Genomic DNA, 24,815 nt, shown 5'->3' with positions numbered 1-24,815 from the left:
TTTCTTTCTTTCTTTCTTTCTTTCTTTCTTTCTTTCTTTCTTTCTTTCTTTCTTTCTTTCTTTTAAATTTTAATGTTTATTTATTTTTTGGGGGTGGGAGGGGTACAGAGAGAGAGGGAGACACAGAATCTGAAGTGGGCTCCAGGCTCTGAGCTGTCAGCACAGAGCCCAATGCGAGGCTTGAACGCGTGAACCGCGAATTCATGACCTGAGCCGAAGTTGGACACTCAACCAACTGAGCTACTCAGGCACCTCCTGGTTTTCTTTTTCAAGATTGCTTTGGCTATTCGGGGTCTTTTGTGGTTCCATACAAAGTTTAGGATCGTTTGTTCTAGCTCTGTGAAGAATGCTAGTGTTTTTTTAATAGGGATTGTATTAAATATGTAGATTGCTTTGGGTAGTATGAGAAAAAAAACTTCTTAAGATTTTACTTTTAAGTAATCTCTACATCCAATGTGGGGCTCGATCCCATGAACCATGAGTAAGATCCTAATCTGAGCCAAAATCAAGAGTCAGACACTTAACCAACTGAGCCAACCAGGTGCCTCCTAGCTGCTTTTTAATTAAAAAAAAAAAAAAAAAAAATTATAGTTACATTTTCTGCTGCTTTGTATGTCTAATAATTTTTTTATATATTGGTATCTGGATTATGATCTTGAGTTTTGTTCTGGCAGATGGTTAAGTTATTGGAAGATCATTTTGATCCTGTCAGGCTTGGCCTTACTCTTTGAGTAGTGTATTTTGGATTTGAACTTTGTGTTTGACTACGGCCTTTGCTCCAGGTTGTAATTTTTACTCTGCTGGCAGGGCCTTATTGGGATGTTTGCTGTGTACCTCGTGCTGCTCTGTCTGCCTGGGTTGGAACTGCCAATACCTCTCCAGTGACTGGGTCTGTGTAGCTGGACACCTCTTTATACTTTTTTACTTTGCAACCATATAAATATTTTACATAAGTTGAAAACAAAATTAAATAAACAACAATAGCAAATAGGCAACCCCCCTCCCCCAGTTAAATATAAATATATTCTAATAAACACTGGTTCAAATTTAGAATAAACAGGCCTAAAGTCAGTCTTACTGAAATACTTTCTTACTTTGAAAACTGTATAAAGTGCTGAAAAGCCAATGTTGAATTATTTAGCTTAATAATTTAAAGTGCCAAATGTAAAAAGAGTTACCTATCTAGAAGATGATAACACTGATTTGTGGCTTAGCACAACTTTATTGTCTTTTTAAAAAAAGTTTTTTTTTCAAGTTTATTTATTTTGAAAGACAGAGAGTGTGAACAGGGGAAGGGCAGAGAGAGGGAGAGAGAGAATTGCAAGCAGGCTCCACAGTGTCAGTGCAGAGCCCAATGTGGGCCTCAAACCCACGAACCCTGAGACCATGACCTGACCGAAGCCAAGGGTCAGCCATTTAACCAACTGAGGCACCCAGGCGCCCCGTGTCTTTTTTTTTTGAGAGAGAGAGAGAGAACCATGGGGGAGTGGTGGAGAGTGAGGTGGTATTAATGTATAGTTATGAAACTGGACAATTTCATTGAGATCCTTCTCATATGGATTCTTTGGAGTGATATTCAAACCATGGCACTAGTTATCCAGATGTAGAATGGGTTGTATCATCAATTCCATTCTCTCTAACACGAGCAAAGACAAGGGAATTTTTAGTTCCTTAATCATAAAATAATTTGATAATAATAATCGTAAAATCTGATAATTTGAATACTAAATAAAATTTCTGATTTTTGTTTTCCTTTCCTCTACTGTTTTGGTAAGTTAACTTTACAAAGGCAGAACTTAAAATAAGTTTTTTTTTCTTATTTTCCAGGTGAAGAGATTATAAATCTTCTACTGAATGAAAAAATCTTTCTTAGAGTTGCATATAGTCCAAGAAAAAAAACCCAAATGTTTTTATATTTTGTTTGAATTCAAACATAAGTTTTCATAGAAGGTAAGATAATTTTCCTTTTTAATTCTTTTTTGTAATTTATGTAAATATACTGTATAAGTGGAAGTTCAAAGATGGATGACAGCAAAATTAGCCTAGAAGGTGTTGTATAATTATTGTCTTTTGGTTGTTTTTGATCCTTCTGTGTCTGGTTTTAATTGCTCTGCTGTGGAAAAGTCACTTAGTCTCTCTAATACAAAAAAAACAGGGAGAGTCGTGTGTAGTGAGGCACATTCTCACTTCGGGAGAACACATGAGACAGGGCATAGACACTGTCACAGTTGCCATCCAGAACATACACTCCTCTTACAACATGAAAATTGAGGAGAGGACTTGATTTCCTGCAGTGTAAGATGCTGTCAAAAGGCTCACCATTGCAATCCAGTTAGATGCTGAGTAAATTGCAACAAATGTAATTTCTTTTTGGGGAGAAGGGGCAGAGAGAGAGGGAGACAGAGGATCCAAAGCGGACTCTGCACTGAGAGCAGAGACCCCAACATGGGGCTCAAACTCATGAACTGTGAGAGCATGACCTGAGCCAAATCTGGACCCTTAAACGGCTGAGCCACTCAGGTGCCCCACAATAAATGTGATTTCTTGTGAGCGCTTCAGTGCATTAAAAGCTGAGATAACTTTCCAAAGGCCAATAGAGAAAAAAATTTTAAAAAGGAACAATGAGGGGCACCTGGGTGGCTCAGTAGGTTAAACATCTGACTTCAGCCTAGGTCATGATATCACCGTTCCCACGTTGGAGCCCCGTGTTGGGCTCTGTGCTGACAGCTCAGAGCCTGGAGCCTCTTTCAGATTCTGGGTCTCCTCTCTTTCTCTCTCCCGCTCTCTCTCTTCCTCTCCCTCCCTCCCTCCCTCTCTCTCTCTCTCTCTCTCTCTCTCTCTCTCTCTGCCACTCCCCTAACTCCCCTAAGCTCTCCTTCTTTCTCTCTCGAAAATAAATAAACATTAAAAAAAACTAAAAAAAATATGAACAATGAGCATTGTGATAGCTGTCTTTTGTTCCTCATTGAAGAAAACCAGTCCTCTTCAGAAGAAGGCATACTCAGTGTTGGCCCTCAGGATTTCTATAGAGTAATTTTTTTTTTTTTTAATGTTTATTTACTCCTGAAGGAGAGAGAGAGAGAGAGAGAATGTGAGTGGGGGAAGGGCAGAGAGAGAGGGAGACACAGAATTTGAAGCAGACTCCAGGCTCTGAGCTGTCAGCACAGAGCCTGATGCGGAGCTCGAACTCACGATCTGTGAGATCGTGACCTGAGTGAAGTTGGTTGCCCAACCGACTGAGCCACCCAGGTGCCCCTCTATGGAGTAAATTTAAGCAAACTTGAACTTAATAGTCAGAACTCACACACCCCTGGGAGGAAGTTAGCATGATTAGATGCCCCAAGGCCTGCAGATTGAATAACTGGATGCAGTATAGAGTGTTTGAAGTAATACAAAACAGAATACAAATTAGTAATGAAAAGCAAAGTAGCAAAATGATCGGAGAGGAACTTTCAGAAATGGAAATGATGTTGAAATTAAAAACTCAGTGTATGTGGATTAAACAGATTAAGTGTGGCTGAAGACAGAATTTGTGAACTGTAGTATATGTCTGAAGAAATTACCAGCAGCACTGAGAGATGGGGAATGGAAAAATGAGGATAAGAGGACGGAGGATAGAATAAAAATGTGTCATAAATGTGTAGTTGGAATCCCAGAATGGAAGGGTTGGGAAAATGGAAGAGAGGCATTGTTCAAAGTATTAATAGCTTTGACTTTTCAGAAACTAATAAGAGATAAATCCACAGATTTAGAAGCACACGATGTACCAAGTGGTATAAACAAAAAGAAACCCACACCTATATATTGAAATCATGTAGCAACAAAGACAAAAAGCTCTTAAGCTGTAGGTAGAAGATAGATTTCCTACAAAAGAACATCTGTTAGGTTGACAACAGATGTCACATTAGCATGAGTAGAAGCCAATAGAGAGAGGAATAGTTTGTCAAAGTGTTAAGTGAATATAAATTTCAGTATAGAATTGTGTATCAGGTATATTTGGTAAAAACTCCCAACAATGTTACTGATAAATTTTTAAAAAATATTTTACTGGGGCGCCTGGGTGGCGCAGTCGGTTAAGCGTCCGACTTCAGCCAGGTCACGATCTCGCGGTCCGTGAGTTCGAGCCCCGCGTCGGGCTCTGGGCTGATGGCTCAGAGCCTGGACCCTGTTTCTGATTCTGTGTCTCCCTCTCTCTCTGCCCCTCCCCCGTTCATGCTCTGTCTCTCTCTGTCCCAAAAAAATAAATAAACGTTAAAAATAAATAAATAAATAAATAAAATAAAAAAATAAAAAATAAAAAATATTTTACTTATTTTTGAGAGAGAGAGCGAGCGAGCATGCACGGGAGGGGCAGAAAGAGAGGGAGACCGAGGATCCAAAGCAGGCTCTGCGTTGACAGTAGCGAGCCTGACGAGGAGCTCAAACTCATGAACTTTGAGACTGACCTGAGCTGAAGTTGGATCTCAACCAACTGGGCTACCCAGGCATCCCTAATGTTTTTGATAAATGTTGAGCTAGTTCATTTGGACTACCTTCTAACCTCCCACCCCCTACCTTTTGGAAAACAACTACAAGCGTTGGATTGAAAAAACAAAAACAAACAAGTGAGAATATAACAAAGAAGTTCTAGACCAAAACCAGAAAGTAAGAACCCAGATGATTTAAGCACTAGAGGGTCTGCCTTTGCTCCGAGGGCATTTGCTGATCTGGACAAAGTGGGACTTTGATTTCAGAGGTCTTGTAGGGTAGGAAGAGTAGGAGTTAAGATCCACAGTCTTCTCAAGGTGGAGAGCCCAAAGGAGACTCTCCCCGTGTGAGAGGGGTTCTGAAGGCTCTATCCTCAGAGCAAGAGTGAACTAGAAGCAGATCTACCTCACTCTATACCTCCCTGCTACCACCTGGTTGTCTTTTACTGTTAAACACAGCAGGAAAAAAGGGGGGGGGGAATGCTTGCAGCTATGGGTTAGCCTTTGTGAGGGTTTATAACCTAGGTTCACATTACCTGTAGTTCAGGGAAATCAAGCACAAATTTAGTTTAAGATTTTCTGGTTTGGTTTATGCCTTCAGGCATCCTGCAGGAGCAAACATAAAATCTCTGTGGAGGAAGTTACCTTTATCCTAAGATGTGAAAAAATCCCTATAGATATTTTTTAAGGACGTGGATTTGTGCACAGACCAAACTGACCAAGCACACAAGGAAATAAGGCACCATGAGTAAAACCCAAAATCTGAAGCCTTCCAAGACTTCATTTTTGGAATTATCAGAAATAAACTCTCAACACAAGCATGCTGTTTATTTTTAAATAAGTATTTAAAAAAATAAAAATATCTGTAGGAAAGTATAATAAGTGGTCTATAATATTTGAAAAACAAAACAAATAGAACTTCTAGAAATTGGGATTGCAGTATCCACTGTCAAGAATTTCACGTATAGGCTTCATACTGAATTATATATAGTGAAGAGAAGAGCTGGGACAGAAGGCAAGGTGCACACTCTGGTCACTCAGTTAGCCCCTCTGAGCTTCAGCTTGTGGAGCCCAGGCCCTGTTCCAAGAGGCAGGCTGGCACAGTGTGTTTCTGACAGTCTCAGGTGGCTGCAACTCGCTTTGAATGCATTGCATAGATCTGTGTAAATTATTCTTCTACAGTCATTTTAATTTACCTTTGTGGTTATTTCTTCTCTTCGCTTTTAAAAAAAAATATTTAATTTTGAGAGAGGAGAGAGACAGAACAAACAGGGGAAGGGCAGAGAGAGGGAGAGAGAGGGAGAGAGAGAATCCTAAACAGGCTCTGTGGTGTCAGCAAAGAACCCAGCCCGGGGCTTGACCTCATGAACCATGAGATATGACCTGAGCTGCAATCAAGGGTTGGGATGCTTAACCAACTGAGCCACCCAGGCATCCTTCTTCTCTTCTGATTTTCTGTTTTTGCTCATCTGTTCCTCCAACCCCAACCCTTTTTTAGAATTGACTCTTTTTTTTTTTTTAAGTTTTTAGGTTTTTTAAACTTAAGTTTTAAGTTTTTAAGTTTTTTAAGTTTGTTTATTTTTGAGAGAGAGCGAGAGAGAGCATAAGCAGGGGAGGGGCAGAGAGAGAGAGGGAGAGGGAGAGAGGGAGAGAGGGAGAGAGGGAGAGGGAGAGAGAGAGAGAGAGAGAGAGAAAGAGAAAATCCCAAGCAGGTTCCTTACTATCAGCGCAAAGCCTGATGTGGGACTCGACCTTACGAACCGTGAGATCATGAGCTGCGCCAAAATCAAGAGTCGGTTGCTTAGCCAATGAACCACCCAGGCGCCCCAGACCCTTTTTTTGATCTTTCTTCCAGTGCAGTGTGTCCATTATAGACATGGTGTCATTTGTTGATTGAGCAAAAATTACTGCTCTCCATGGACTCGAATTGCCATTTTTTTAGGCCAAACAGAATTCCAGTGGTACATTGGTAAATGTTTAACAACTGGCTTTCTGGAAGAGTAAAAAAACCTTGTTGTTTGAAGCATTTGTCGATTTCTATAGTGCAAATACTTCCATCATGTCTGATTTAAGTGGGCAGTGTGATGCCACCGAAGGTGGGGTTGGGAGAGGCATGTGCCTCTCTGGCCACTGTGAATCTGTCCTCTGTGGCAAGGTGACCTCATTTATTTCTTTCTCTTCTTTGCAGTCAGAATCCATGAGGGTAAAATGTGCCAGCCACTGTTCTGGAGTCAGCCCTCACAGTAGCTCTGTGAGATGCTCATTATCCCTGGGCTACAGGGGTGGAATCCAAGGCATAAGAGGTCTTATAACTGGCCTCAGGTCATACAGCAGAGCCAGGGCTTTGATCATAAATTAAAACAACAACAACAAAAACCCAATTGATTTGTGGCCAGATGGGTACAGGGTGCATTCTGGATTCTAGTTTTTCTTAGGAACAGTTTCTACCACAGAACGTTCTTTTTCTGGAGAGCTCTGTTCATGGAACTATATAGGTTCATATGGGCAACATTTCTCTTTAGAATCTACCTTCTGTGTGATGGTTATGCTAACCTGTAAAAGTAAATAAAGAATTTCAGGTTCCTTTTGTTTAAATGTTGGATAAGCATCCAGAAGATTTTGGTAACAGTTTGGTTGACATTGCAGATGGACTGTGCAGGGCCTTGTCAGGGTGTGCCAGGGACCCTTGGGCTGTGTTGATACTTTGTGAATACCAGAGACGTCTCAAGCCAGTTCATGAGCCAATTATTTGTCCTAAAGATGCTGTCAGTGGTGGGTCTTTCAGTCATCTAGGGAAGGAAAATTATGACCTTCCATGTAGGGAAGTGCCAACTGACAAGATGCTAGCATCTCTGTGCAGAGTAGTGCACAATTGCTGGGATACCAGAAACCTTTGGAAGCCACATATGTACTGTAATCTGAGTAAGAGTTCCAGAATCAAGGGCACCTTGTTGGCTCAGTCAGTTAAGCATCCGACTCTTGATTTTGGCTCAGGTCATGATCTCATGGTTTGTGGGATTGAGCCCCATGTTGGACTCTGTGCTGACGGGGCGGAGCCTGCTTGGGATTCTCTCTCTCTGCTCCTCCCCACCTTGTGTTCTCCCTCTCAAATAAATAAACTTTAAAAAAGTTACTATTTTTTTGAAGTGAAATGCTATCCTTAATACTGAGATTTTGGCTTCCCTTTTTTTTTTTTTTCGATATTTAAAAAGTCATTGTTTCCTGCAATTAAGGTAATTATGGATGATAATTTATCCTTTGCTTTCTTTTCGTTTTTTCCTTTGTGTCTTCACTCTCTCTTCCCTCCCTCCTTGTTTGACCAAGTTGAAAAGTTGGCAACCCTTTGTTGGTTTTCTTTTCTTGTCTTTTCTTTTCTTTCTTTCTTTCTTTCTTTCTTTCTTTCTTTCTTTCTTTCTTTCTTTCTTTCTTTCTTTCTTTCTTCTGTCTGTCTATCCATTCTGTGGGAGTGGGGGAGCCCGGGGGGGGGGGCAGAGAGAGAAAGAGAATCCTAAACGCTGTCAGTGCAGAGCCAACCCACAAACTGCAAGATTGTGACCTGAACCAAAATCGAGTCAGATGCTCAACTGACTGAGCCCCCAGAACCCCCCCCCTTTGTTTTTCTAAATTAAAAGAAAAAAAATTTACCTGCCCGCAAAAGCCCAATGTTTTGGAACTATGGAGCTGGGCCAGCTTTTCAGACAGGTCCCTTGTGCTTGGTTCAGGGAATAGGTGACTTGGTACACTTGATTTCTTAAATGGGGTGAGTTCTCAGAAGCCCTTGAATGTCTTACTCTTCTTACAGGGTAGATAACCTTACTAAACTTTCTGTTTTATAATTTAGAAGTAAACAAGTGGATGTTGAATTAGTTTGTTATTTCAAATTATAAATTATGAGCAAGTGGGTAATATGATTTTGGTTTAGTTTTGGTTTTATTGGTTGTACAGATTGTTCTGTTTGTAGTCTGTGATGGAATGCATAAGATGTATGACCTGTCCCACCCACAGGGGGACCTGTGGTCCGTGGACTGTTGTGTGCAGACTCCTGTGTTTGCTGTGCTGGCTTCACACAGAGTGCCATTGATGACCCCTTTCATCAGTGGGGGATAGTGCAGTGGGCACCTCAGTGCCTCTGTGAGTGGACCTGCTGGCGAGACACTGCCTGTGCCCTCATGTGGAAAAAACAAGCCAACCGCTCCATGAAGGGGAGCTCCTAGATACCTGGAAGGACTTAATGACAGAGTTAATAATACTGGAGAGATATCTCAGTAGCCTGGGTAGTGACATGGTGATGTCTGGGGAACCTCTAAGGGGGCAGGGTTAAGAGGCAGTCTGGATAAGAGCAAGTGAGCTTGAGTGGATCTGTGTTGAGGCTGAGAGAGAGGCACAGGAGGACCATTGTACTGCTCTCGCTATAGTTAGGCATGTGTGAGATCTCCCAAAACAAGTTAAAAATACAAGAAAACAAGTAAAATCCCCAGCCATGTAGGAACAGTGATGAGGTGCAGATTTGACCTGGGACCTCTGTGGCTCCTGGTTGCTGGGGAACACTGAGCATCCCTACCCGCCTGTGGACTCTGTGAGAGAGAACCCTGCAACTGCTGCGGGGGGCAGGGGATGCTCTGCAGGGTTCACGGAAGCATGACATTCTCAGTCCCTCTCTCCCTTTTTTGGGGGTGCGCTCCGGGTCCAGGTGGCCTGGCTCCCTCGGCTGTTTTTTTCCTTCAATCTCCGTCTCTCCCTACAAGCAGTCGTTGTGACGTGTTCATTGGATACCCTGTTCTGTGTCTGTGTTCCTAGGAATGCATGTTGTTGTGGGGTGTGCATATATTTTATTTTACTTTTTTTTGGGGGGGGTCTTTTTAAAAATTTTTATTATTGCGTGCAGTTTATTTTTTTTTTAACGTTTATTTATTTTTGGGACAGAGAGAGACATAGCATGAACGGGGGAGGGGCAGAGAGAGAGGGAGACACAGAATCGGAAACAGGCTCCTGGCTCGGAGCCATCAGCCCAGAGCCTGACGCGGGGCTCGAACTCCCGGACCGAGAGATCGTGACCTGGCTGAAGTCGGTCGCTTAACCGACTGCGCCACCCAGGCGCCCCTTGCGTGCAGTTTAAATTAAAGGGGTGGATTGCATTATGGACCTGATTTGTTTCTTATGTTTTCTCGTATAGCACCATCCTTTTAGGAATCCATGCTGTCGTGTGTCCCTCTAATTCTCAGTCCCTGTGTGTGACTCCCCAGTTTCTTCCTTCTCTGCCACCTCATCCTTGTGTGGGGTCCTGCCGCTCCTTTGGGATGTGTAGGTAGGAGTGGGATCGCTGGGTGAGCGCCCCACAGCAGCCGCCTGTCTTCTCTCCTGTCGGGAGTGTGTGAGGCTTTTGCCTCCTGTGCCGCCAGCTCTGCTAATGACCTGGCCAGTCCTGCAGGTGAGGAGTGAGAGTACTTAAGTAATTACTTATTTTTTCAAAGAATCAGTTTTTAGTTAATCTCACTATTAAAATGTCCTATTTCATGGATTCGGGTTATTATATTTATCTGTTCTTTTTCCTTTTCTAATGTTCTTGTCTAACTGTTTTTTAATAACCCATTTTTAACGTTTATGTATTTTTGAGAGAGAAAGAGAGAACGTGAGCAGGAGAGGGGCAACGAGAGAGGGAGACACAGAATCTCAAGCAGGCTTCAGGCGCTGAGCTGTCGGCACAGAGCGTGACGTGGGGCTTGAACTCATGAGCTATGAGATTATGACCTGAGCCAAAGTCGGGCGCTTAACCGACTGAGCCACCCAGGTGCCCCATAACTACTACTACTACTACTACTACTACTACTTCTCCTCCTCCTCCTTCTCCTCCTTCTCCTCCTTCTCCTTCCCTGAGCATCTACTCAGTACTGTGAACTTTTTTATTTTAATGTTTACTTATTTTTGAGAGACAGAGCACAAGTGGGGAAATGGGGGAGGACAGAGAGCAAGCAGGACAAAGGATCTGAAGCAGGCTCTGAGCTGACAGCAGTGAGCCTGATGTGGGGGTCAAACTCCTGAACTGTGAGATCATGTCCAGAGCCCAAGTTGGATACTTAAGACTGAGTCACTCAGGTCCCCTAAGTTTTTTATATATTCTAGATAAAAGTCATTTATTAGATAATACGATTTGCAAAAAATAAAAAAAAAAAATTTTTTTTAACATTCATTTTTGAGAGTGAGAGAGGCAGAGCGTGAGCAGGGGAGGGGCAGAGAGAGGGAGACACAGAATGTGAAGCAGGCTCCAGGCTCTGAGCTGTCAGCACAGGGCCCGACGCGGAACTCGAACTCACGGGCTGGGAGATTATGACCTGAGCCGAAGTTGGACGCTTAACCGACTGAGCCACCCAGGCGCCCCATGTATCTTTATATTTAAAGTAAGCTTTTAATACCCCGAATACAGTTCTTGTTTTTTAAAATCTTATCTATTTCTTTTTTTTAAACATCTTTTAAGGTTATTTATTTAATAGAGCAAGAGAGAGAGACAGACAGACAGAGCACTTGAGTGGGGGAGGTGCAGAGAGAGAGGAAGAAAGAGAATCCCAAGCAGGCTCCGCACTGTCAGCACGGAGCCCGACGGCAGGACTTGAACTCATGAACCATGAGATCATGACCTGAGCTGAGACCAAGAGTTGGACGCTTAACAGACAGCCACCCAGGCACCCCTATTTCTGTCTTTAATTGAAATTATTCATTTGCATTTAACGCACTCATTGACATGGTTAAGTTTATGTGTGCTGTGCTGTCTTGCCATTTTATTTCCATTTGTCCTGTTTGATTTTGTTGCTTATTATTTCTTATTCTTCTTTGTCTTCATCTTTTTGTCTTCTTTTGTATTAATCCTGTCCTTTTTTAGGATCCTGCTTGAAAAACTTGTTCCTTTGTTGATGGGATCATGTGATCCACCCAGCCACTCACCCACTCTGTGGCTGAAAGCGGGTTGCACAGAAGCCGTCTCTAGTTGCCCCTCTTTGGAAGAAAACCTTGGCAGGGCGGGAGTCTCCCTGTGGTTCCTCTCTTTCCTTGGATTGTATGTTATTCAAGTGTTTGAGTCGTTCTGCAGGGCATTTAGGAGAGACAGCCTTGTTATCCTGAAACTACTGGTAATTATTTCTGCTCTCACAGGGTATATTGCTTCCACCCACAAATATCCATCTACATTCCTCACAACAGAAATAGGAAGATCTTAGGACCCAGGAGGAAACTAAGTGTAGTGTCAGACTGTGGAGTCGCTTGCGCTGCAAGTCACAGGCCCCGCGGACAGTGCAGGCGCTGGCCAGAGGGAAGCCCAGGCTGTGCTGTTGCTTAGCTCGTTCTGGCAGGTGAGCGGGACATTGGCGTAGGAGGGACTGAGCACAAGAGCATGTGCAGAAGGATAAAGGTAGGAAAGTGTAGTTTGTGTGGGAAGAAAGACAACGTCCTTGTGGCAAGGGTAGGGTTAGGGAGAAAGCAGGAAGTGCCAGAGGGCCTGGAGGAATGCTGTAAAGTGCAGCCTGGTGAGTGGCAGGCATATGGGCAGCAGAGGTTTTGCGGCTGAGTTGAGAGGAACTTGAAAGTGTCTGTGTTTTGAAAAAGTGAGTTGGATGTAGCAAAGGCAAGAGGCTGCAAAGGAAGGAAAGGGGGCTGGCTGGATGTGGTGGAGCCTGCTCCTAGGGCAGTGGGCTTCACACACACAAATTGCAGCTTCTACGTTGTGTGAGGTCTTTTATTCTTCTGATTAAAGATACTAGAGAAGATAAATCCCATCTCCCGTTACCATAATTTTGCAAACAATCGATGTAACATTGAAGAAGAGATTTCATAATCTCAAAATACAGGTTTAACTTTGTTAAACATAACAGGCTTTATGTTTTTCATTTTGTATCAAACAGTGAAAACTTTGTTGCAAACCAGCCTAGGCCCTCAGAGCCTGCCCTATGACACTCACTGAGCAGGACAAACCTTGTGTTGTCCAGGCAAAGACAGCAAGAGCCTGGAGAGGGTGGGTGGTGTGTGACGCAGAGGGATAGCGGGGTCCATAGGGATTCCTCAGGTGGCTGTGGTGTGGGGCCTAGTGTCAGGGGTGTGGATGTGAGGGAGCTTGTGGCTTCAAGGATAAGACTGGGTCATTTGGTGGGATGGGTGGTGAAAGGGGGGGCCTGGCTGGGGGACAGCAGAGCTGCTGAGGGTCAAGCAAAGTGAGCTGTCAGGAGTTTGACTTGCTTAGGTTGAGGTCTGCCAGATGTCTGGTGTTCTTTTGTGAGATGGTGAGTCAGGCATGGGCAGGAGAGGAGACACAGGGGAGGCTCAGGAAAACTAAGTTTGTTATACGTCCAGTCCTGGAGATAGGAGGTGTGGGCCTCACCCAGAGCCACATGGGGAAACCCCAGGGGGGTCGGGAGGTCTAAGACAGGAGTCGGGGAACACTTAAGCCATGACCTTTATTGGGGTTTCCACAGGAAAGATAAGGCATGGCAGGATGAACAGCTTAGGATCAGCTAGTTTGAATTATTTTGGTGGGCTCTAAGCTGTAGGGGTGGTCCCTAGTTGCCTGGCCCCTGGCTGTGGGATAACGCAGGCAGAGGAAGATTGTCTCCTGGGATGTGTGGGCCCAGAGAGGAGTAGTTGCTCTGGGTGGAGTAGATCACCGTGATGCTCTGGCTTGGGCCCCTTGCTGTCTTTAAGAATTGGCTGGTCCTGGGAGGGGCGGCCTGTTCCTAGCCAGAGAGGTTTTTTAAGGTGGCAAACGTGATGTACAGGAAATTAAAAATGTATGCAACTGGGGAGAGATGCCTGGTGTTCACACAGGCAGGGGTGGGACCCTGAGGAGGTGGGCTGTAGAGTTGCTAACCTTCTTAGGGTGGAGGGGCATCCCCAGTGCTGACTCATGGGAGACATGGGATGTGCTGGCCTCAGGGAGTGGAGGCAGAGAGTAAGAGCACGGAAGGTACGTCCAGCATTGGGTGGGAAAGGAGAGCAGGGAAGGTGAGCCAGCGAGAGGGAAGCCAGAGAAGGCACAGGCTCGGCGCTGGGAGCTGGGGAGCTCTTGCCGGCTTTGCAGCTGGACCCGGGGAGATGTGTTGAGGGCAGCTCCTGGGGAGAGCACCCTCCAGCCCTGGCTCGTGCCAGGGACGGACTCGTTGGGCTTTGGTGTAGACTTTCCGAGGGCGGATTCGCACCGCTTGGGGGAAGTGACCCTCAAATCTTTGCTTGCAGCTTCGTGGCCGTCACCATGTTCTGGAAGTTTGACTTGAACACCACGTCCCATGTCGACAAGCTGCTGGATAAGGAGGACGTGACGTTGCGCGAGTTACTGGACGAAGATGACGTCCTACAGGAGTGCAAGGCTCAGAACCAGAAGCTGCTTGGCTTCCTCTGCAGGCAGCAGTGTATGGAGGAGCTGGTGAGCCTCATCACACAGGACCCACCTCTGGACATGGAGGAGAAGGTCCGCTTCAAGTATGTACCGAGGCTCTGACGGGGGCCCAGAGCTGGGCAGGGCTGCAGGGAGGGCAGGCAGGGAGCTGGTGGGCAGCATTTGAGGACAGGGACAGCCAGAGCCAGGGCTTCTGACAAAAAAGCCCACTTTAAACATTTACCCCATCTGAGAAGGAAGGAGGCCACTCCCCGTGGGGTCTGTTTTTGTGGGGTTTGAGATTTCTGAATCTCTGTGTGTGTGATTTCTCATCGTGAGTTGTGCGGAGTTATGCTGTGTTCTGAGTATCTTGAGTGCACACGTGTTGAGGGAAGACTGACCCCATGACAAAGAAGCAGATGGGACTGCACACTGGTGGGAAGTAGGTCCCAGCCTGGTGAGATGGCCTGTCAGGAGGGGTGGGTGGCATCTGACTGCTCGACCACGGGGACTTGGGATCAGAGGAAATAGGCCATGTCGTGAGTAGTACTGACCATTCTCAGAGTTTTTCCTAAAATGTTCCATTCAGCATTTGGCCAGCATGTTAGGAGATGACAGAAGGGCGGTGGTGGTGTGGCTAGGGCTGGGGGTGAGGACGGAGGTGTGTGAATGAGAATATAGGACAGAGTGGCAGAGCCTGGGACTAAGGACACAGTGGGAATGGGTGCAGACAGGGTACCCCTCGGGTTCCAGTGTCTGTAGACAGCCAGATAGTGGATGGTGGTAAAGTCTTAGGTTGGCTGACTGTGGCCCACAGGTCAAATCCTGTTTTTGTACGGCCTGCAAGCTAAGAATAGTTTTCCGTTTTCTTTTAAATTTTTTTTCATAAAATTTTTTTTAATGTTTATTCTTGAGAGAGGGAGGGAGAGACAGAGTGTGAGCAGGGGAGGGGCAGAGAGAGAGGGAGACACAGAATCCGAAGCGGGCTCCAGGCTCCGAGCTGTCAGCACAGAGCCCGACGCGGGGCTGGAACCCACAAACCACGAGATCATGACCTGAGCTGAAGTCAGCACTTAACCAACTGAGTCACCCAGGCACCCTAGAATAGTTTTACATTTTTAAATGGCTGAAAAAAATCAAAGGATAATACTTTGTTACACATGAAATTGGTACCACGTTGACATTTCCTTGTCCGTGAAGAAAGTCTTGTTGGAAGGCAGCCACACTCAGCCTTTGGTGACTACAAGGGCAGAGTTGGCTAGTTACAACATAGACTGTCTAAAATACTTACTCTCTGTACTTTTACAGAAGTCTTTGTTGACTTTTGTCTTAGGAGAAAAAGAAAGCTGGAGAGGGTGACGAGAAGTGCCTGTGCAGGGGACATTCAATCTAGGGACACCCAGTGAGGGTGGTCTGTCACAGCCTCTGACAGGGAGCCCTGCAGATGCTGGCAGAGGAGAGCCCGAGACAGAGGCAGGGGCTTGTTGGTGAGGAGCCTGCGGGTTTAGGGCTGTGGTGGCCATCTGCAGAAAGTCGGATAGAAGCCGTTGTGCACGGGACATGCCTGGTCAGTGCCCCTTGTCTCAGCGTCCCTGTGGGTGTCCCCCATCCCTTTTACCCTCTTACCCCTAATGTGTCCTGTTTGGTGATAAGTTATATGGTCTCCCTGTGTAGAGGGCACTGGTGGCAAGATGGGGAGCAGGGGCAGGGCCATGTGTTCCGGATCGGGGCAGAAGGATCTTGGAGTGGCATCAGTGAGCCAGGAGACATTTGTGTTCAGAGTCAGAAAGTTGGGGAGTCAGAAAATTCGTGCCTGAGCACAAAGCCAAGAAAACAAAGCTGTGAGAAAACCATGACTCTGAGGACTTAGAGAAGTTAGCGAATGGGACCGAAGTGAGCACGTCAGCTCCACTGTAAGCAGTGTCTGCACAGTCACACGGGGTAGACTAAGCCCTGGGTTTAAGAGTTGTGGTTGGATTTTACAGACAGGGTGAGGGGCAGGGAGCAGGAGAGCTGTGTCTTCATCCTCCGTCATGGGAGGTTGGTTTGTAACGTCTGAGGGTGACAAATGAAGAAATGCGTCTGTATTTTATTTAAAAAAAAAAATTTTTTTTTTCAACGTTTATTTATTTTTGGGACAGAGAGAGACAGAGCATGAATGGGGGAGGGGCAGAGAGGGAGGGAGACACAGAATCGGAAACAGGCTCCAGGCTCTGAGCCGTCAGCCCAGAGCCCGACGCGGGGCTCGAACTCACGAACCGCGAGATCGTGACCTGGCTGAAGTCGGACGGTTTACCGACTGCGCCACCCAGGCGCCCCGCATCTGTATTTTATTTAGAAACACGGAGGTTAACCGCAGGTCTGAGGATGGACACGGGAGGCTGGAGGCTGCTCCGCCTTACAGGCCCTGTCCAACTGTCTGAGTTTGAAAGCCGGTGTACATATCGCTTACATAAAAAATCAAAAATTAAAAAAATTAAAGGTAATTTGATTAAAAAAAATTTTTTAATGTTTGTTTTTGAGAGACAGAGACACAGACAAAGTGTGAGCAGGGGAGGGCAGAGAGAAAGGGAGACACAGAATCCGCAGCAGGCTCCAGGCTCTGAGCTATCAGCACAGAGCCCGACGTGGGGCTCAAACCCACAGACTGCAGGACTGCCACCTGAGCCAAAGTTGGACGCTTAACCGACTGAGCCACCCAGGCGCCCCAAAGTTAGATTTTAATTAAAATTAAACCAAAATTTCCTTTTTGAGAAAAGGAATAGGATGGATGGATAGATGGATGAGGTGGTGGGTAAGAAAGCAGTAGAGTCAAGATTAGTTTTCGAAGATGGGAAAGATACAAGTAGGGACGTTGGCCAGGAGTTAGCACACCAGCTCTGAAAGTGCAGACAGGAAGTACCGCAGGCCAGTGGAGCTGCTGTGGCGCTCGGCTCTGATGTGGCGCGAGAGCCGCCACAGACCGTACGTGAGTGAGTGAGTCTGGCTCTGCTCCTGTAAAGTTGGTGTACAAGAAGCACTGCCTGTGCATCTCAAGGCTCTAGGCAACTGCCCATCGTGGCCGGCCTGATGGGGTCAGCAGCGACGCCTCCTGTGGCCTTCGTGCTTTTGAAGCGAGGGCTTTGCCTGCAGACCTGGCTGAGCAGCATGGCTAGCTGCTTCACCCCTGCATGACTAAAGGCTGGGTTATGAGGGGACTTTAGTCCACATAGGGGAGGATGTGTGGGAGCCATGTCTGCTTCAGAGAAGCTGCCCCTGGGTGCCAGTTTGAGGTCAGGCAGCAGCCGCTGTTCCTGCATAAAGCCAGAGTCTGCAGGCAGGTAGGGCTTGTGCAGTAGCCCTGGGCGGAGAGTTCGGCCACTGGGTCCAACCTGAGAGCCATGAGGAGGTCCTGGTCTTTTTCTTGAGGCTCCTGTCCAGTTGGCCTGCTGAGTTCTCAGCCACTTGAGAAATCAGACGAAAGAGCCAGCAGACAGACGTCAAGACAGCACTGCAGTTACTTGCAGAGTGCAGTGGAGAGTGTGTTCCGTAACTCTGGGCAGTGGGCTTCCTTGTTCCAAGTTGCACAGTCAGAACTGCTTGCTGGGTAGGAAACAGGGCTGCAGCAGGATAGCCCCCAGAAAGGACACCCCCCAGAAGACCCTGCAGTGCTACAGTCAGAGCAGGAAAGCTGGCTAAGCCCATTTGCCCGGATCACCCTCCCGCCTGCCCCCGCGGGGCGCAGCAAGTTTTGGCACAGCGGGAGGCGTCTGGAGGGGAGAGGGGTTCCCTCCTTCCTCACTCTGAGAACCCAGGCCCACCTTCTGTATTCCGGGACCTCGTCATCATCTTTGGTTTCCTTCCTGTGGGGAGTCCTATTCTCTGGCAGCCCCCTGAGGAGTACGATGTGAAGGGCAATGTTTGCAGGTGAGGCCTGTCGGTGCATTGTTCTCTGTTCACACTTGTTTGAAACTCCCTCTGCCTTAGACTCTGCACAGACGCCATTTTCTGTCCTTTTGAAGACTCCATGGTTGGCTCGTCTTCTGGCCTTGCTGCTGACAAGCCGGACAGATGCAGCCGGACTCCCAGGTTTTCTCTCCTCCAGGGGGCACTTCGGTCCTTGTCTAGTCCCGTTGTCCTGGAGTCTCCTGCTACTGTGAGATCACCCCCGGGGTCAGGCAGGGCAGTCCCAGAAGCAGCATCTATAAGCAAGGAGAGTTTTGTAAACAGTCGGCTCAGCTGTGAACAGTGCTGCATATTCGTACCACGGTGAAGCTGGCCCTGGGGTTCTTGTCAGTCCCTGTGCGGGGTACTCCATGGTACCACAGGGCCCTTTCAGTCTATAAATTCATGGCCTTCCCCACAGGGAAGCTTCTTGTGTTGCTTCTTTTATAATTTTCTCCCTTCCGGTTTTCCCTCTTATCTCATTCTGCAGCTTTTTAAGTTATTTATTTTGAGAGAGAGAGAAAGAGAGAGAGGAGAGGCAGGCAGAAGGAGAGAAAGAGAGAGGGAAAGAGAGAATCCCAAGCAGGCTCCGCACTGTCAGCACAGAGCCTGACACGGGGCTCAATCTCATGAACCAGGACATCATGACCTAAGCCAAAATCAAGAGTGGGATGCTTAGTAACCAGATGAGCCACCCAGGTGCCCCCTCTTTCTGCAATTTCTTTTCTCTGGGACGTGATTCTTTGGTGCCATTGGCACGTCTTCTCTTGTTGTTTGCAGTCTGGTGGGAACCTCTCTGCCTGTGTGGTACAAGTCTTGCTCTGGCCTTCAGGGTCGCTGACCTGGCCCTTCTGCCCTGTACTCTGAGCAGGCTTTCTCTGACGACCTGCCCCTGGCGCCTCTGTGTTCTCTGCCATGCTGGTCTCACAGTGTACATCCATAGGGCTGAGCCGACTGATTCAACCCTTATAACCATCCCATGAGGTCGGCACTGCTCCCACCCCTCCCTGGGCACTGCCTACACCTCTCCTGGCCTGGGCCTGCCTGCGCATTGAACTGGGACACCTCTTTGTGAATGCCTCATGTCCATCACACCCGGCCTGCCCACACGGCCCTGTTTCTCTGGTCTCTAGAAGGTGCTTTCTCTTCTTGGGGCTGACAAGGAGCACCCGTCTCTGAGCCAGACCTAGATTTCTCAATTTCTTCCCCCTTCCACATGTGGTTGACTGCCATACTCTGCCAACTGTTTTCTCCAGGGTCTCAAACCCAGGCCTCACTAGCCAGGCCACAGTGACCACTCGTTGGTTCAGGCCTTTGTTAGGGCTTGTGCAGGTGGCTGCCGGGAGCAGGAGGATCATAGTGACTGATCTTGACCTGGGGCTTACTGTGTGCCAGGCACTGCTCTGTTTTATATTCATCCTTGTGGGGAGGGTGGGCACTTGCACCTCTACATTCAAATGAGAATGACACAGAGAGGTTAGGTGATGTGCCTGAAGCTGCCGAGCTTGCCCTGGGTTGTGCCAGATGCGCTCTAGGGCAGTCAGCTCCATGGGACGATCCCTTGCGTTCCCAGATGTTTCTGGATATGGCTCCAGGCACTGTTACTGGCCCTGCTGTTGTGGGCTGTGTCCTGGATGTGGCAGGTTGTTGGGTAGCTGTGCCCATTGCAGGGCAATGGCAGTGACCCTGCGTCTATCAGGTAAGTCAGGGAGCAGAGTGATGTCACGGTATTACATGTGATGGGATAAAGATTATTTTGTATCTGGTCATTTTTATCAAGTGAATAGTACGTCATTTGGTATTGGTACATCAATATTGGTATTTCTTTTCTTTTTTTTTTTTAAGTTTATTTATTTTGAGAGAGAGAGTGTGAGAGAGCAAGAGAGCATGCCCAAGTGGGCGAGGGAACAGAGAGAGAGGGAGAGAGAGAATCCCAAGCAGGCTCTGCACTGTCAGCCCAGAGAGACGCAGGGTTTGATCCCACCAACTGTGAGATCATGACCTGAGTCGAAATCAAGAGTTAGACACTTAACCGACTGAGCCACCCAGGGACCCCTGATGTGGCATTTCTTTAACCTAGAGACAAGCTGGTTCTGTTTGTTGGTATGCTGGGACAGGAAGGGTATGGAGAGGGAGGGTGCGCATGATGGACTTGGTGTCACTAACTGTGTGGTCACAGGAGGTGAGAGCCCTGGCAGGTGGGTGTAAGGGCAGAGGTTTTGAGAGAGGAGATGCAAAAGACTCAGAAGGTTTATTTAGAGAGTGCAGTAGAGTCAGAAACGGTGAGATACCAGAGTGTAGGGTATGCGGAGCAAGAAAAATGCATGTTAAAAACATTGAGCTTGTAGTAGTCAAAAATGCCAGTTGGTCACAGAATATTCACGTTTTTACTTCGTTCCAAGGTCTGTGAGTGTTTTGGTCTTACCCATGGACCTGCTTCCTACGAGGCTGGTCATTTAAGCAGCTTCCTGAGAGCTGGAGAAGTCTAATTTCACCTCCAGTTGCTTGCATTGTGCCCTCTTAGGTATCCAAACACAGCCTGTGAGCTGCTGACATGTGACGTGCCACAGATCAACGACAGACTAGGAGGGGATGAGACTTTGCTGAACCTTCTTTACGACTTCTTGGACCACGAGCCGCCTCTGAATCCTCTGCTCGCCAGTTTTTTCAGCAAGACCATTGGCAACCTCATTGCAAGAAAGACTGAACAGGTGAATAATCCGTCAAGCTTGTGTGGTTTGGGGTGGCTGGCATAGCTGATGCCAACATTTCTTTCTGTCAACTGTCGCTGTGCAAACTGTATCATTAGGGCTTGGAGAACAGTGTTTCTGACTGTTCTGTGGGACACAGGTGGAGCAGTGTGGGCTGCTGGTGTGAGTTGGAATTTGATGAGGAAAGTGGCTTTCTGAGGATGTTTCTGCAGCCTGGCTCTGGAATAAGCAGCTCTTCCCGCCATCCCTGAGAGCTGCACAGGACTCCAGAGCACGCTGGCATGTCTTGTCCTGACCAGTCACAGGCATGAGGAATAGGGATATGCCTGCATCATGACAGGTTCTTAGGACGCCCACCTTCTAAGATCTGCTGCTCTGTTTATGTGAGTGGCAGGTATCCATGTGTCGAGGACACTTACTGTTTCAAAGCAAATAAAAGAAAACTTCTAGCATTAGGCTTCTGTAAAAATAGTGAGTGCATTTGTTTCATTAGCTGGAGCATGGTCTTCTTAGAGTGGGTTCTTGCTGCTGCCTGTGCTTCAGGGCCATCAGTGTGGTGGTGTCCTAGGCCTGCCCCCAGCCTCAGCAGTTAGTTTTGGTTAGTATTCACCTTTTATCCCTTCCTACCATCCCCAGTGGATTATTTCAAAACAAATACTGGATATCATATAATTTTTAATAAATATTATGGTATAAGGGCACCTGGGTGGCTCAGTTGGTTAAGCATCCAACTCTTGGTTTCATCTCAGGTCATGATTTCACGGTTTGTGAATTTGAGCCCCACATCCGGCTCTGCACTGACAGTGTGGAGCCTGCTTGGGATTCTCTCTCTTCCTATCTCTCTGCTCCTCCCTGGCTTGTGCGCGTTCTCTCTCTCTCTGTCTCTGTCTCTCGCCTCTGTCTCTCTAAACCTTAAAAATTTTTTTAAAAACTAAATATTATGGTGGGGTGCCTGGGTGGTTCCGTTGGCTAAACGCCTGACTCTTGATCTCAGCTCAGGTCATGATCTCATGGTTGTGAGATGGAGCCCCACATCGAGCTCCGTGCTGAGACCATGGAGCCTGCTTGGGATTCTCTTTCCCCCCACCTTTCTCTTTGCCCCTCCCCCACTTTCTCTTTCTCTCTCTCTCTTTTTCAAAATAAATATTTTAAAAAATATTATGGTATATATCTCTAAAATGTAAGGACTTACGGGGCATCTCTGGGTGGCTCAGTTGGTTGAACGTCTGACTTTGGCTCAGGTCATGATCTCGCGGTTCATGGTTTTGAGCCCCAAGTCGAGCTCTGTGCTGACAGCATGGAGCCTGGAGCCTGTTTTGGATTCTGTGTCTCCGGATCGCTCTCTGCCCCTCCCCCACTCATGCTCTGTCTTATCTGTCTTTCAAAAATAAATTAACATTAAAAACATAATAAAAAAATATAAGAACTTTAAAAAATTCTTTTAAACATATCTCTAGGAGGGGACAAGACTTTGCTGAGCAGATTGCATTATCACGTCCCAAAAACATTAACTCTAAGTGTTCAGTATCATCAAATATCTGGTGAGGGAACAGACCCAAATTTTGTGTGCATGTCTGGGATTCTGAGAAGGCGTGACCTTCAGGGCATACCATCATTCACCTGAAGAAATTGTTGGCATGTTGTAAGTGTTCAGTGGAACATACCTTTCATAGGACCTTAAATCTTAGCTTTGCAAGGGATCTTAGAGGACTACCTCACCTCAGATCTTTTTCTGAACCAGTCAGAGCATAAGTGAAGAGTGGCGGTAATGCAGGTAGTGAGAGAGGCTACTAGTAGTGGCAGTGGTTCTAGGACGCGACAGGGAGTCCCTCACACTAGTGACAGTGCTGCGAGGATTGAGGGCAGGGGGCACTGTGGCCATCAGGCAGGGAGTGGTAGGGGTGTCCTGTGTCTGTTGGGCAGTGGTGGTGGTGGTGGGGGCGGGGTCCCTGTGGCCATTGGATAGTGAGGGAGTCACTCTGGCCATCGGGTAGTGGGGGGGGTCACTGGCTGTCAGATAGTCGGGGGTCACTGTGGCTGTCGTGTAGTGGTCGGGGGTGGTCACTGTGGCTTGTGGCTGTTGGCTAGTTGAGGGGAGGTCACTGGCTGTCGGTAGTGGAGGGGGTCACTGATGGGTAGCGGGGGTCACTGTGGCTCTCGGGTAGTGGTAGAAATTCCAAAGACCTTTCAAGTCTGGCTCTTGCATCTCAGCTCATAATTGTCTGTAGCTTCACAATATTCCTCTGCTACTTTCAGATATTTGCTGAATTTTACTGCTTCTTAACAATATTTCTGTCTTCTTCCCTTGTCCAGTGCATCAAAATAATATGAAATGCACTGTTTAAAGGTATTTCTTATATTGACAAACATGTAACACATTTCTATCAATTTAAACAAGACAGAAACACATGAACGGTCTCCTCTAATACTCTAGATAAACCACTGTTGATTATTTAGTTGATGTTCCTCTTTTCCTGTTCTTTTTCTGTAAGACATATTAAATATATTTTTTTAATGTTTTATTTAGTTTTGAGAGAGAGAGACAGAGTATGAGTGGGGGATCACAGAGAGAGAGGGAGACACAGAATCCGAAGCAGGCTCCAGGCTCTGAGCTGTCAGCACAGAACTCAACACGGGGCTTGAATCCATGGACAGCGAGATCATGACCTGAGCCGAAGTCGGACGCTTAACCGACTGAGCTACCCAGGCGCCCCCTGTAGGACATATTAATATGTATTTATTATTTATTGTCACATAATGATTTACTCTGAATACTACAAATTGTTTTTTTCACTTAGAAATAGATTTTGTACATCTTTTCTTATAGAGCTACCATATTCTTTTTTTTTTTTTTTATTATTTTTTTTAACGTTTATTTATTTTTGAGACAGAGAGAGACAGAGCATGAACAGGGGAGGAGCAGAGAGAGAGGGAGACACAGAATCTGAAACAGGCTCCAGGCTCCGAGCTGTCAGCCCAGAGCCCGACGCGGGGCTCGAACTCACAGACCGTGAGATCATGACCTGAGCTGAAGTCAGATGCTTAACTGACCAAGCCACCCAGGCGCCCCTAGAGCTACCATATTCTTTTTAGCAGACATGGAGTCTGTGGTATTGCTACACCAGAGTTCTGTATCAATAACCCAGGAGTTGACGTGGTTCTAGGGTCTGCTGGGATAGGGCCAAAGTGCTTCATCACATGTTTCCATAGAAAGGCGGGCTGCACTGGAAGGACCTACTGCCTTTTCTTAACTTTTCATTATAGATTATTTCACACATTAAAAAAAATTGTTTTTTAATATTTATTTTTGAGAGAGAGAGAGTCAGAGACAGAGACAGAGTGTGAGAGGAGGAGGGGCAGAGAGAGGGCGACAAGGATCTGAAGCAGGCTCTGAGCTGTCAGCAAAGAACCCAACGCGGGGCTCAAACCTGCGAACTGGAAGATCATGACCTGAGCTGAAGTCGGATGCTTAACTCACTGAGCCACCCAGGTGCCCCGATTATGTCACACATTTAAAGAGAAAATAGTTTACAAACCCTGGTGTTTCTTTCACACAGCTTCAACAGTTGTGTGTTTCTGACCAATCTTATTTTTTCTGTTCCCCCTATTACCAACCCCCATTCCAGATTATTTTGAAGCAAATCACAGATATTTTATTATTTTACATGTAAATATTCCCATATGTGTTTCTACAGGATAAGGACTCTTTACAGTTCTTTATTACTGAGGAGTAGTCCAGATTGTGGATGGACCACAGTTTAACTGTTCATCTTTTGAAGGACATATTAGTTGTTGACACTTTTTGTCTGTTAGACATCAGGCTGCTATGAATATTTGCATATAGTAGTTCCACCTTGTCTGCAGTCAGCCTGGTCCAGAAATAGGTGATCCTTCTCCTGACAGCATCAGAAGGTCAGTAGGAGCCTCATGCCACATCACGTGCCCAGGTCATTCACCTCCCTGCATCTCATCAGATAAGCAGTTTATCATCTCACATTACAGGAGGCAGGGTCAATATAGCACAATAAGATATTTTGAGAGAGAAAGACCACATAACTTTTCACATAACTTTTATTATAGTACGTTATTATAATTGTTCTATTTTATTATTGTTGTTAATCTCTTATTGTGCATAATTCATAAACTGTTTCATAAGTAAGTATGGATAGGAAGAAACAGTACATATAGAGTTCAGTACTATACATGGTTTCAGGCATCCATTGGGGGTCTTGGAATGTATCCCCTGTGGATAAAGAGGGATAACTGTAGTTTTTTTGTGTGTGAATTGTTATATTTGAAAAGAATTTCTTGGGGCACTTGGGTGGCTCAGTCTAAGTGTCCAGCTGTTGATCTCACCTCAGG

General features: G+C 46.4%; 1 protein-coding gene across 6 annotated transcripts in view; it reads left to right on the top strand.

Annotated features, from left to right (window-relative positions):
• Window positions 1-1,827: 1,827 nt before the first annotated feature.
• The window catches only part of PPP6R2 (protein phosphatase 6 regulatory subunit 2), a 50,002-nt gene continuing 27,014 nt past the window's right edge, over window positions 1,828-24,815 (top strand). For 3 of the 6 annotated variants that reach the window (XM_040490469.1, XM_040490467.1, XM_040490466.1), the window contains exons 1-2: window positions 13,696-13,922; window positions 20,267-20,453. In XM_040490469.1, the coding sequence (XP_040346403.1) occupies window positions 13,696-13,922; window positions 20,267-20,453 (414 nt within the window). Of the gene's footprint in view, window positions 1,951-13,679; window positions 13,923-20,243; window positions 20,454-24,815 lie in introns of those variants that run through there. The other 3 variants (XM_040490468.1, XM_040490465.1, XM_040490470.1) reach the window with 2 other exon arrangements.

This window comes from Herpailurus yagouaroundi, unplaced genomic scaffold (genome assembly GCF_014898765.1).
Source record: "Herpailurus yagouaroundi ecotype Mexico unplaced genomic scaffold, PumYag 182, whole genome shotgun sequence".
NCBI classification, from domain to species: Eukaryota; Metazoa; Chordata; class Mammalia; order Carnivora; family Felidae; genus Herpailurus; species Herpailurus yagouaroundi.
This window is presented reverse-complemented; position numbering and strand designations above follow the sequence as displayed.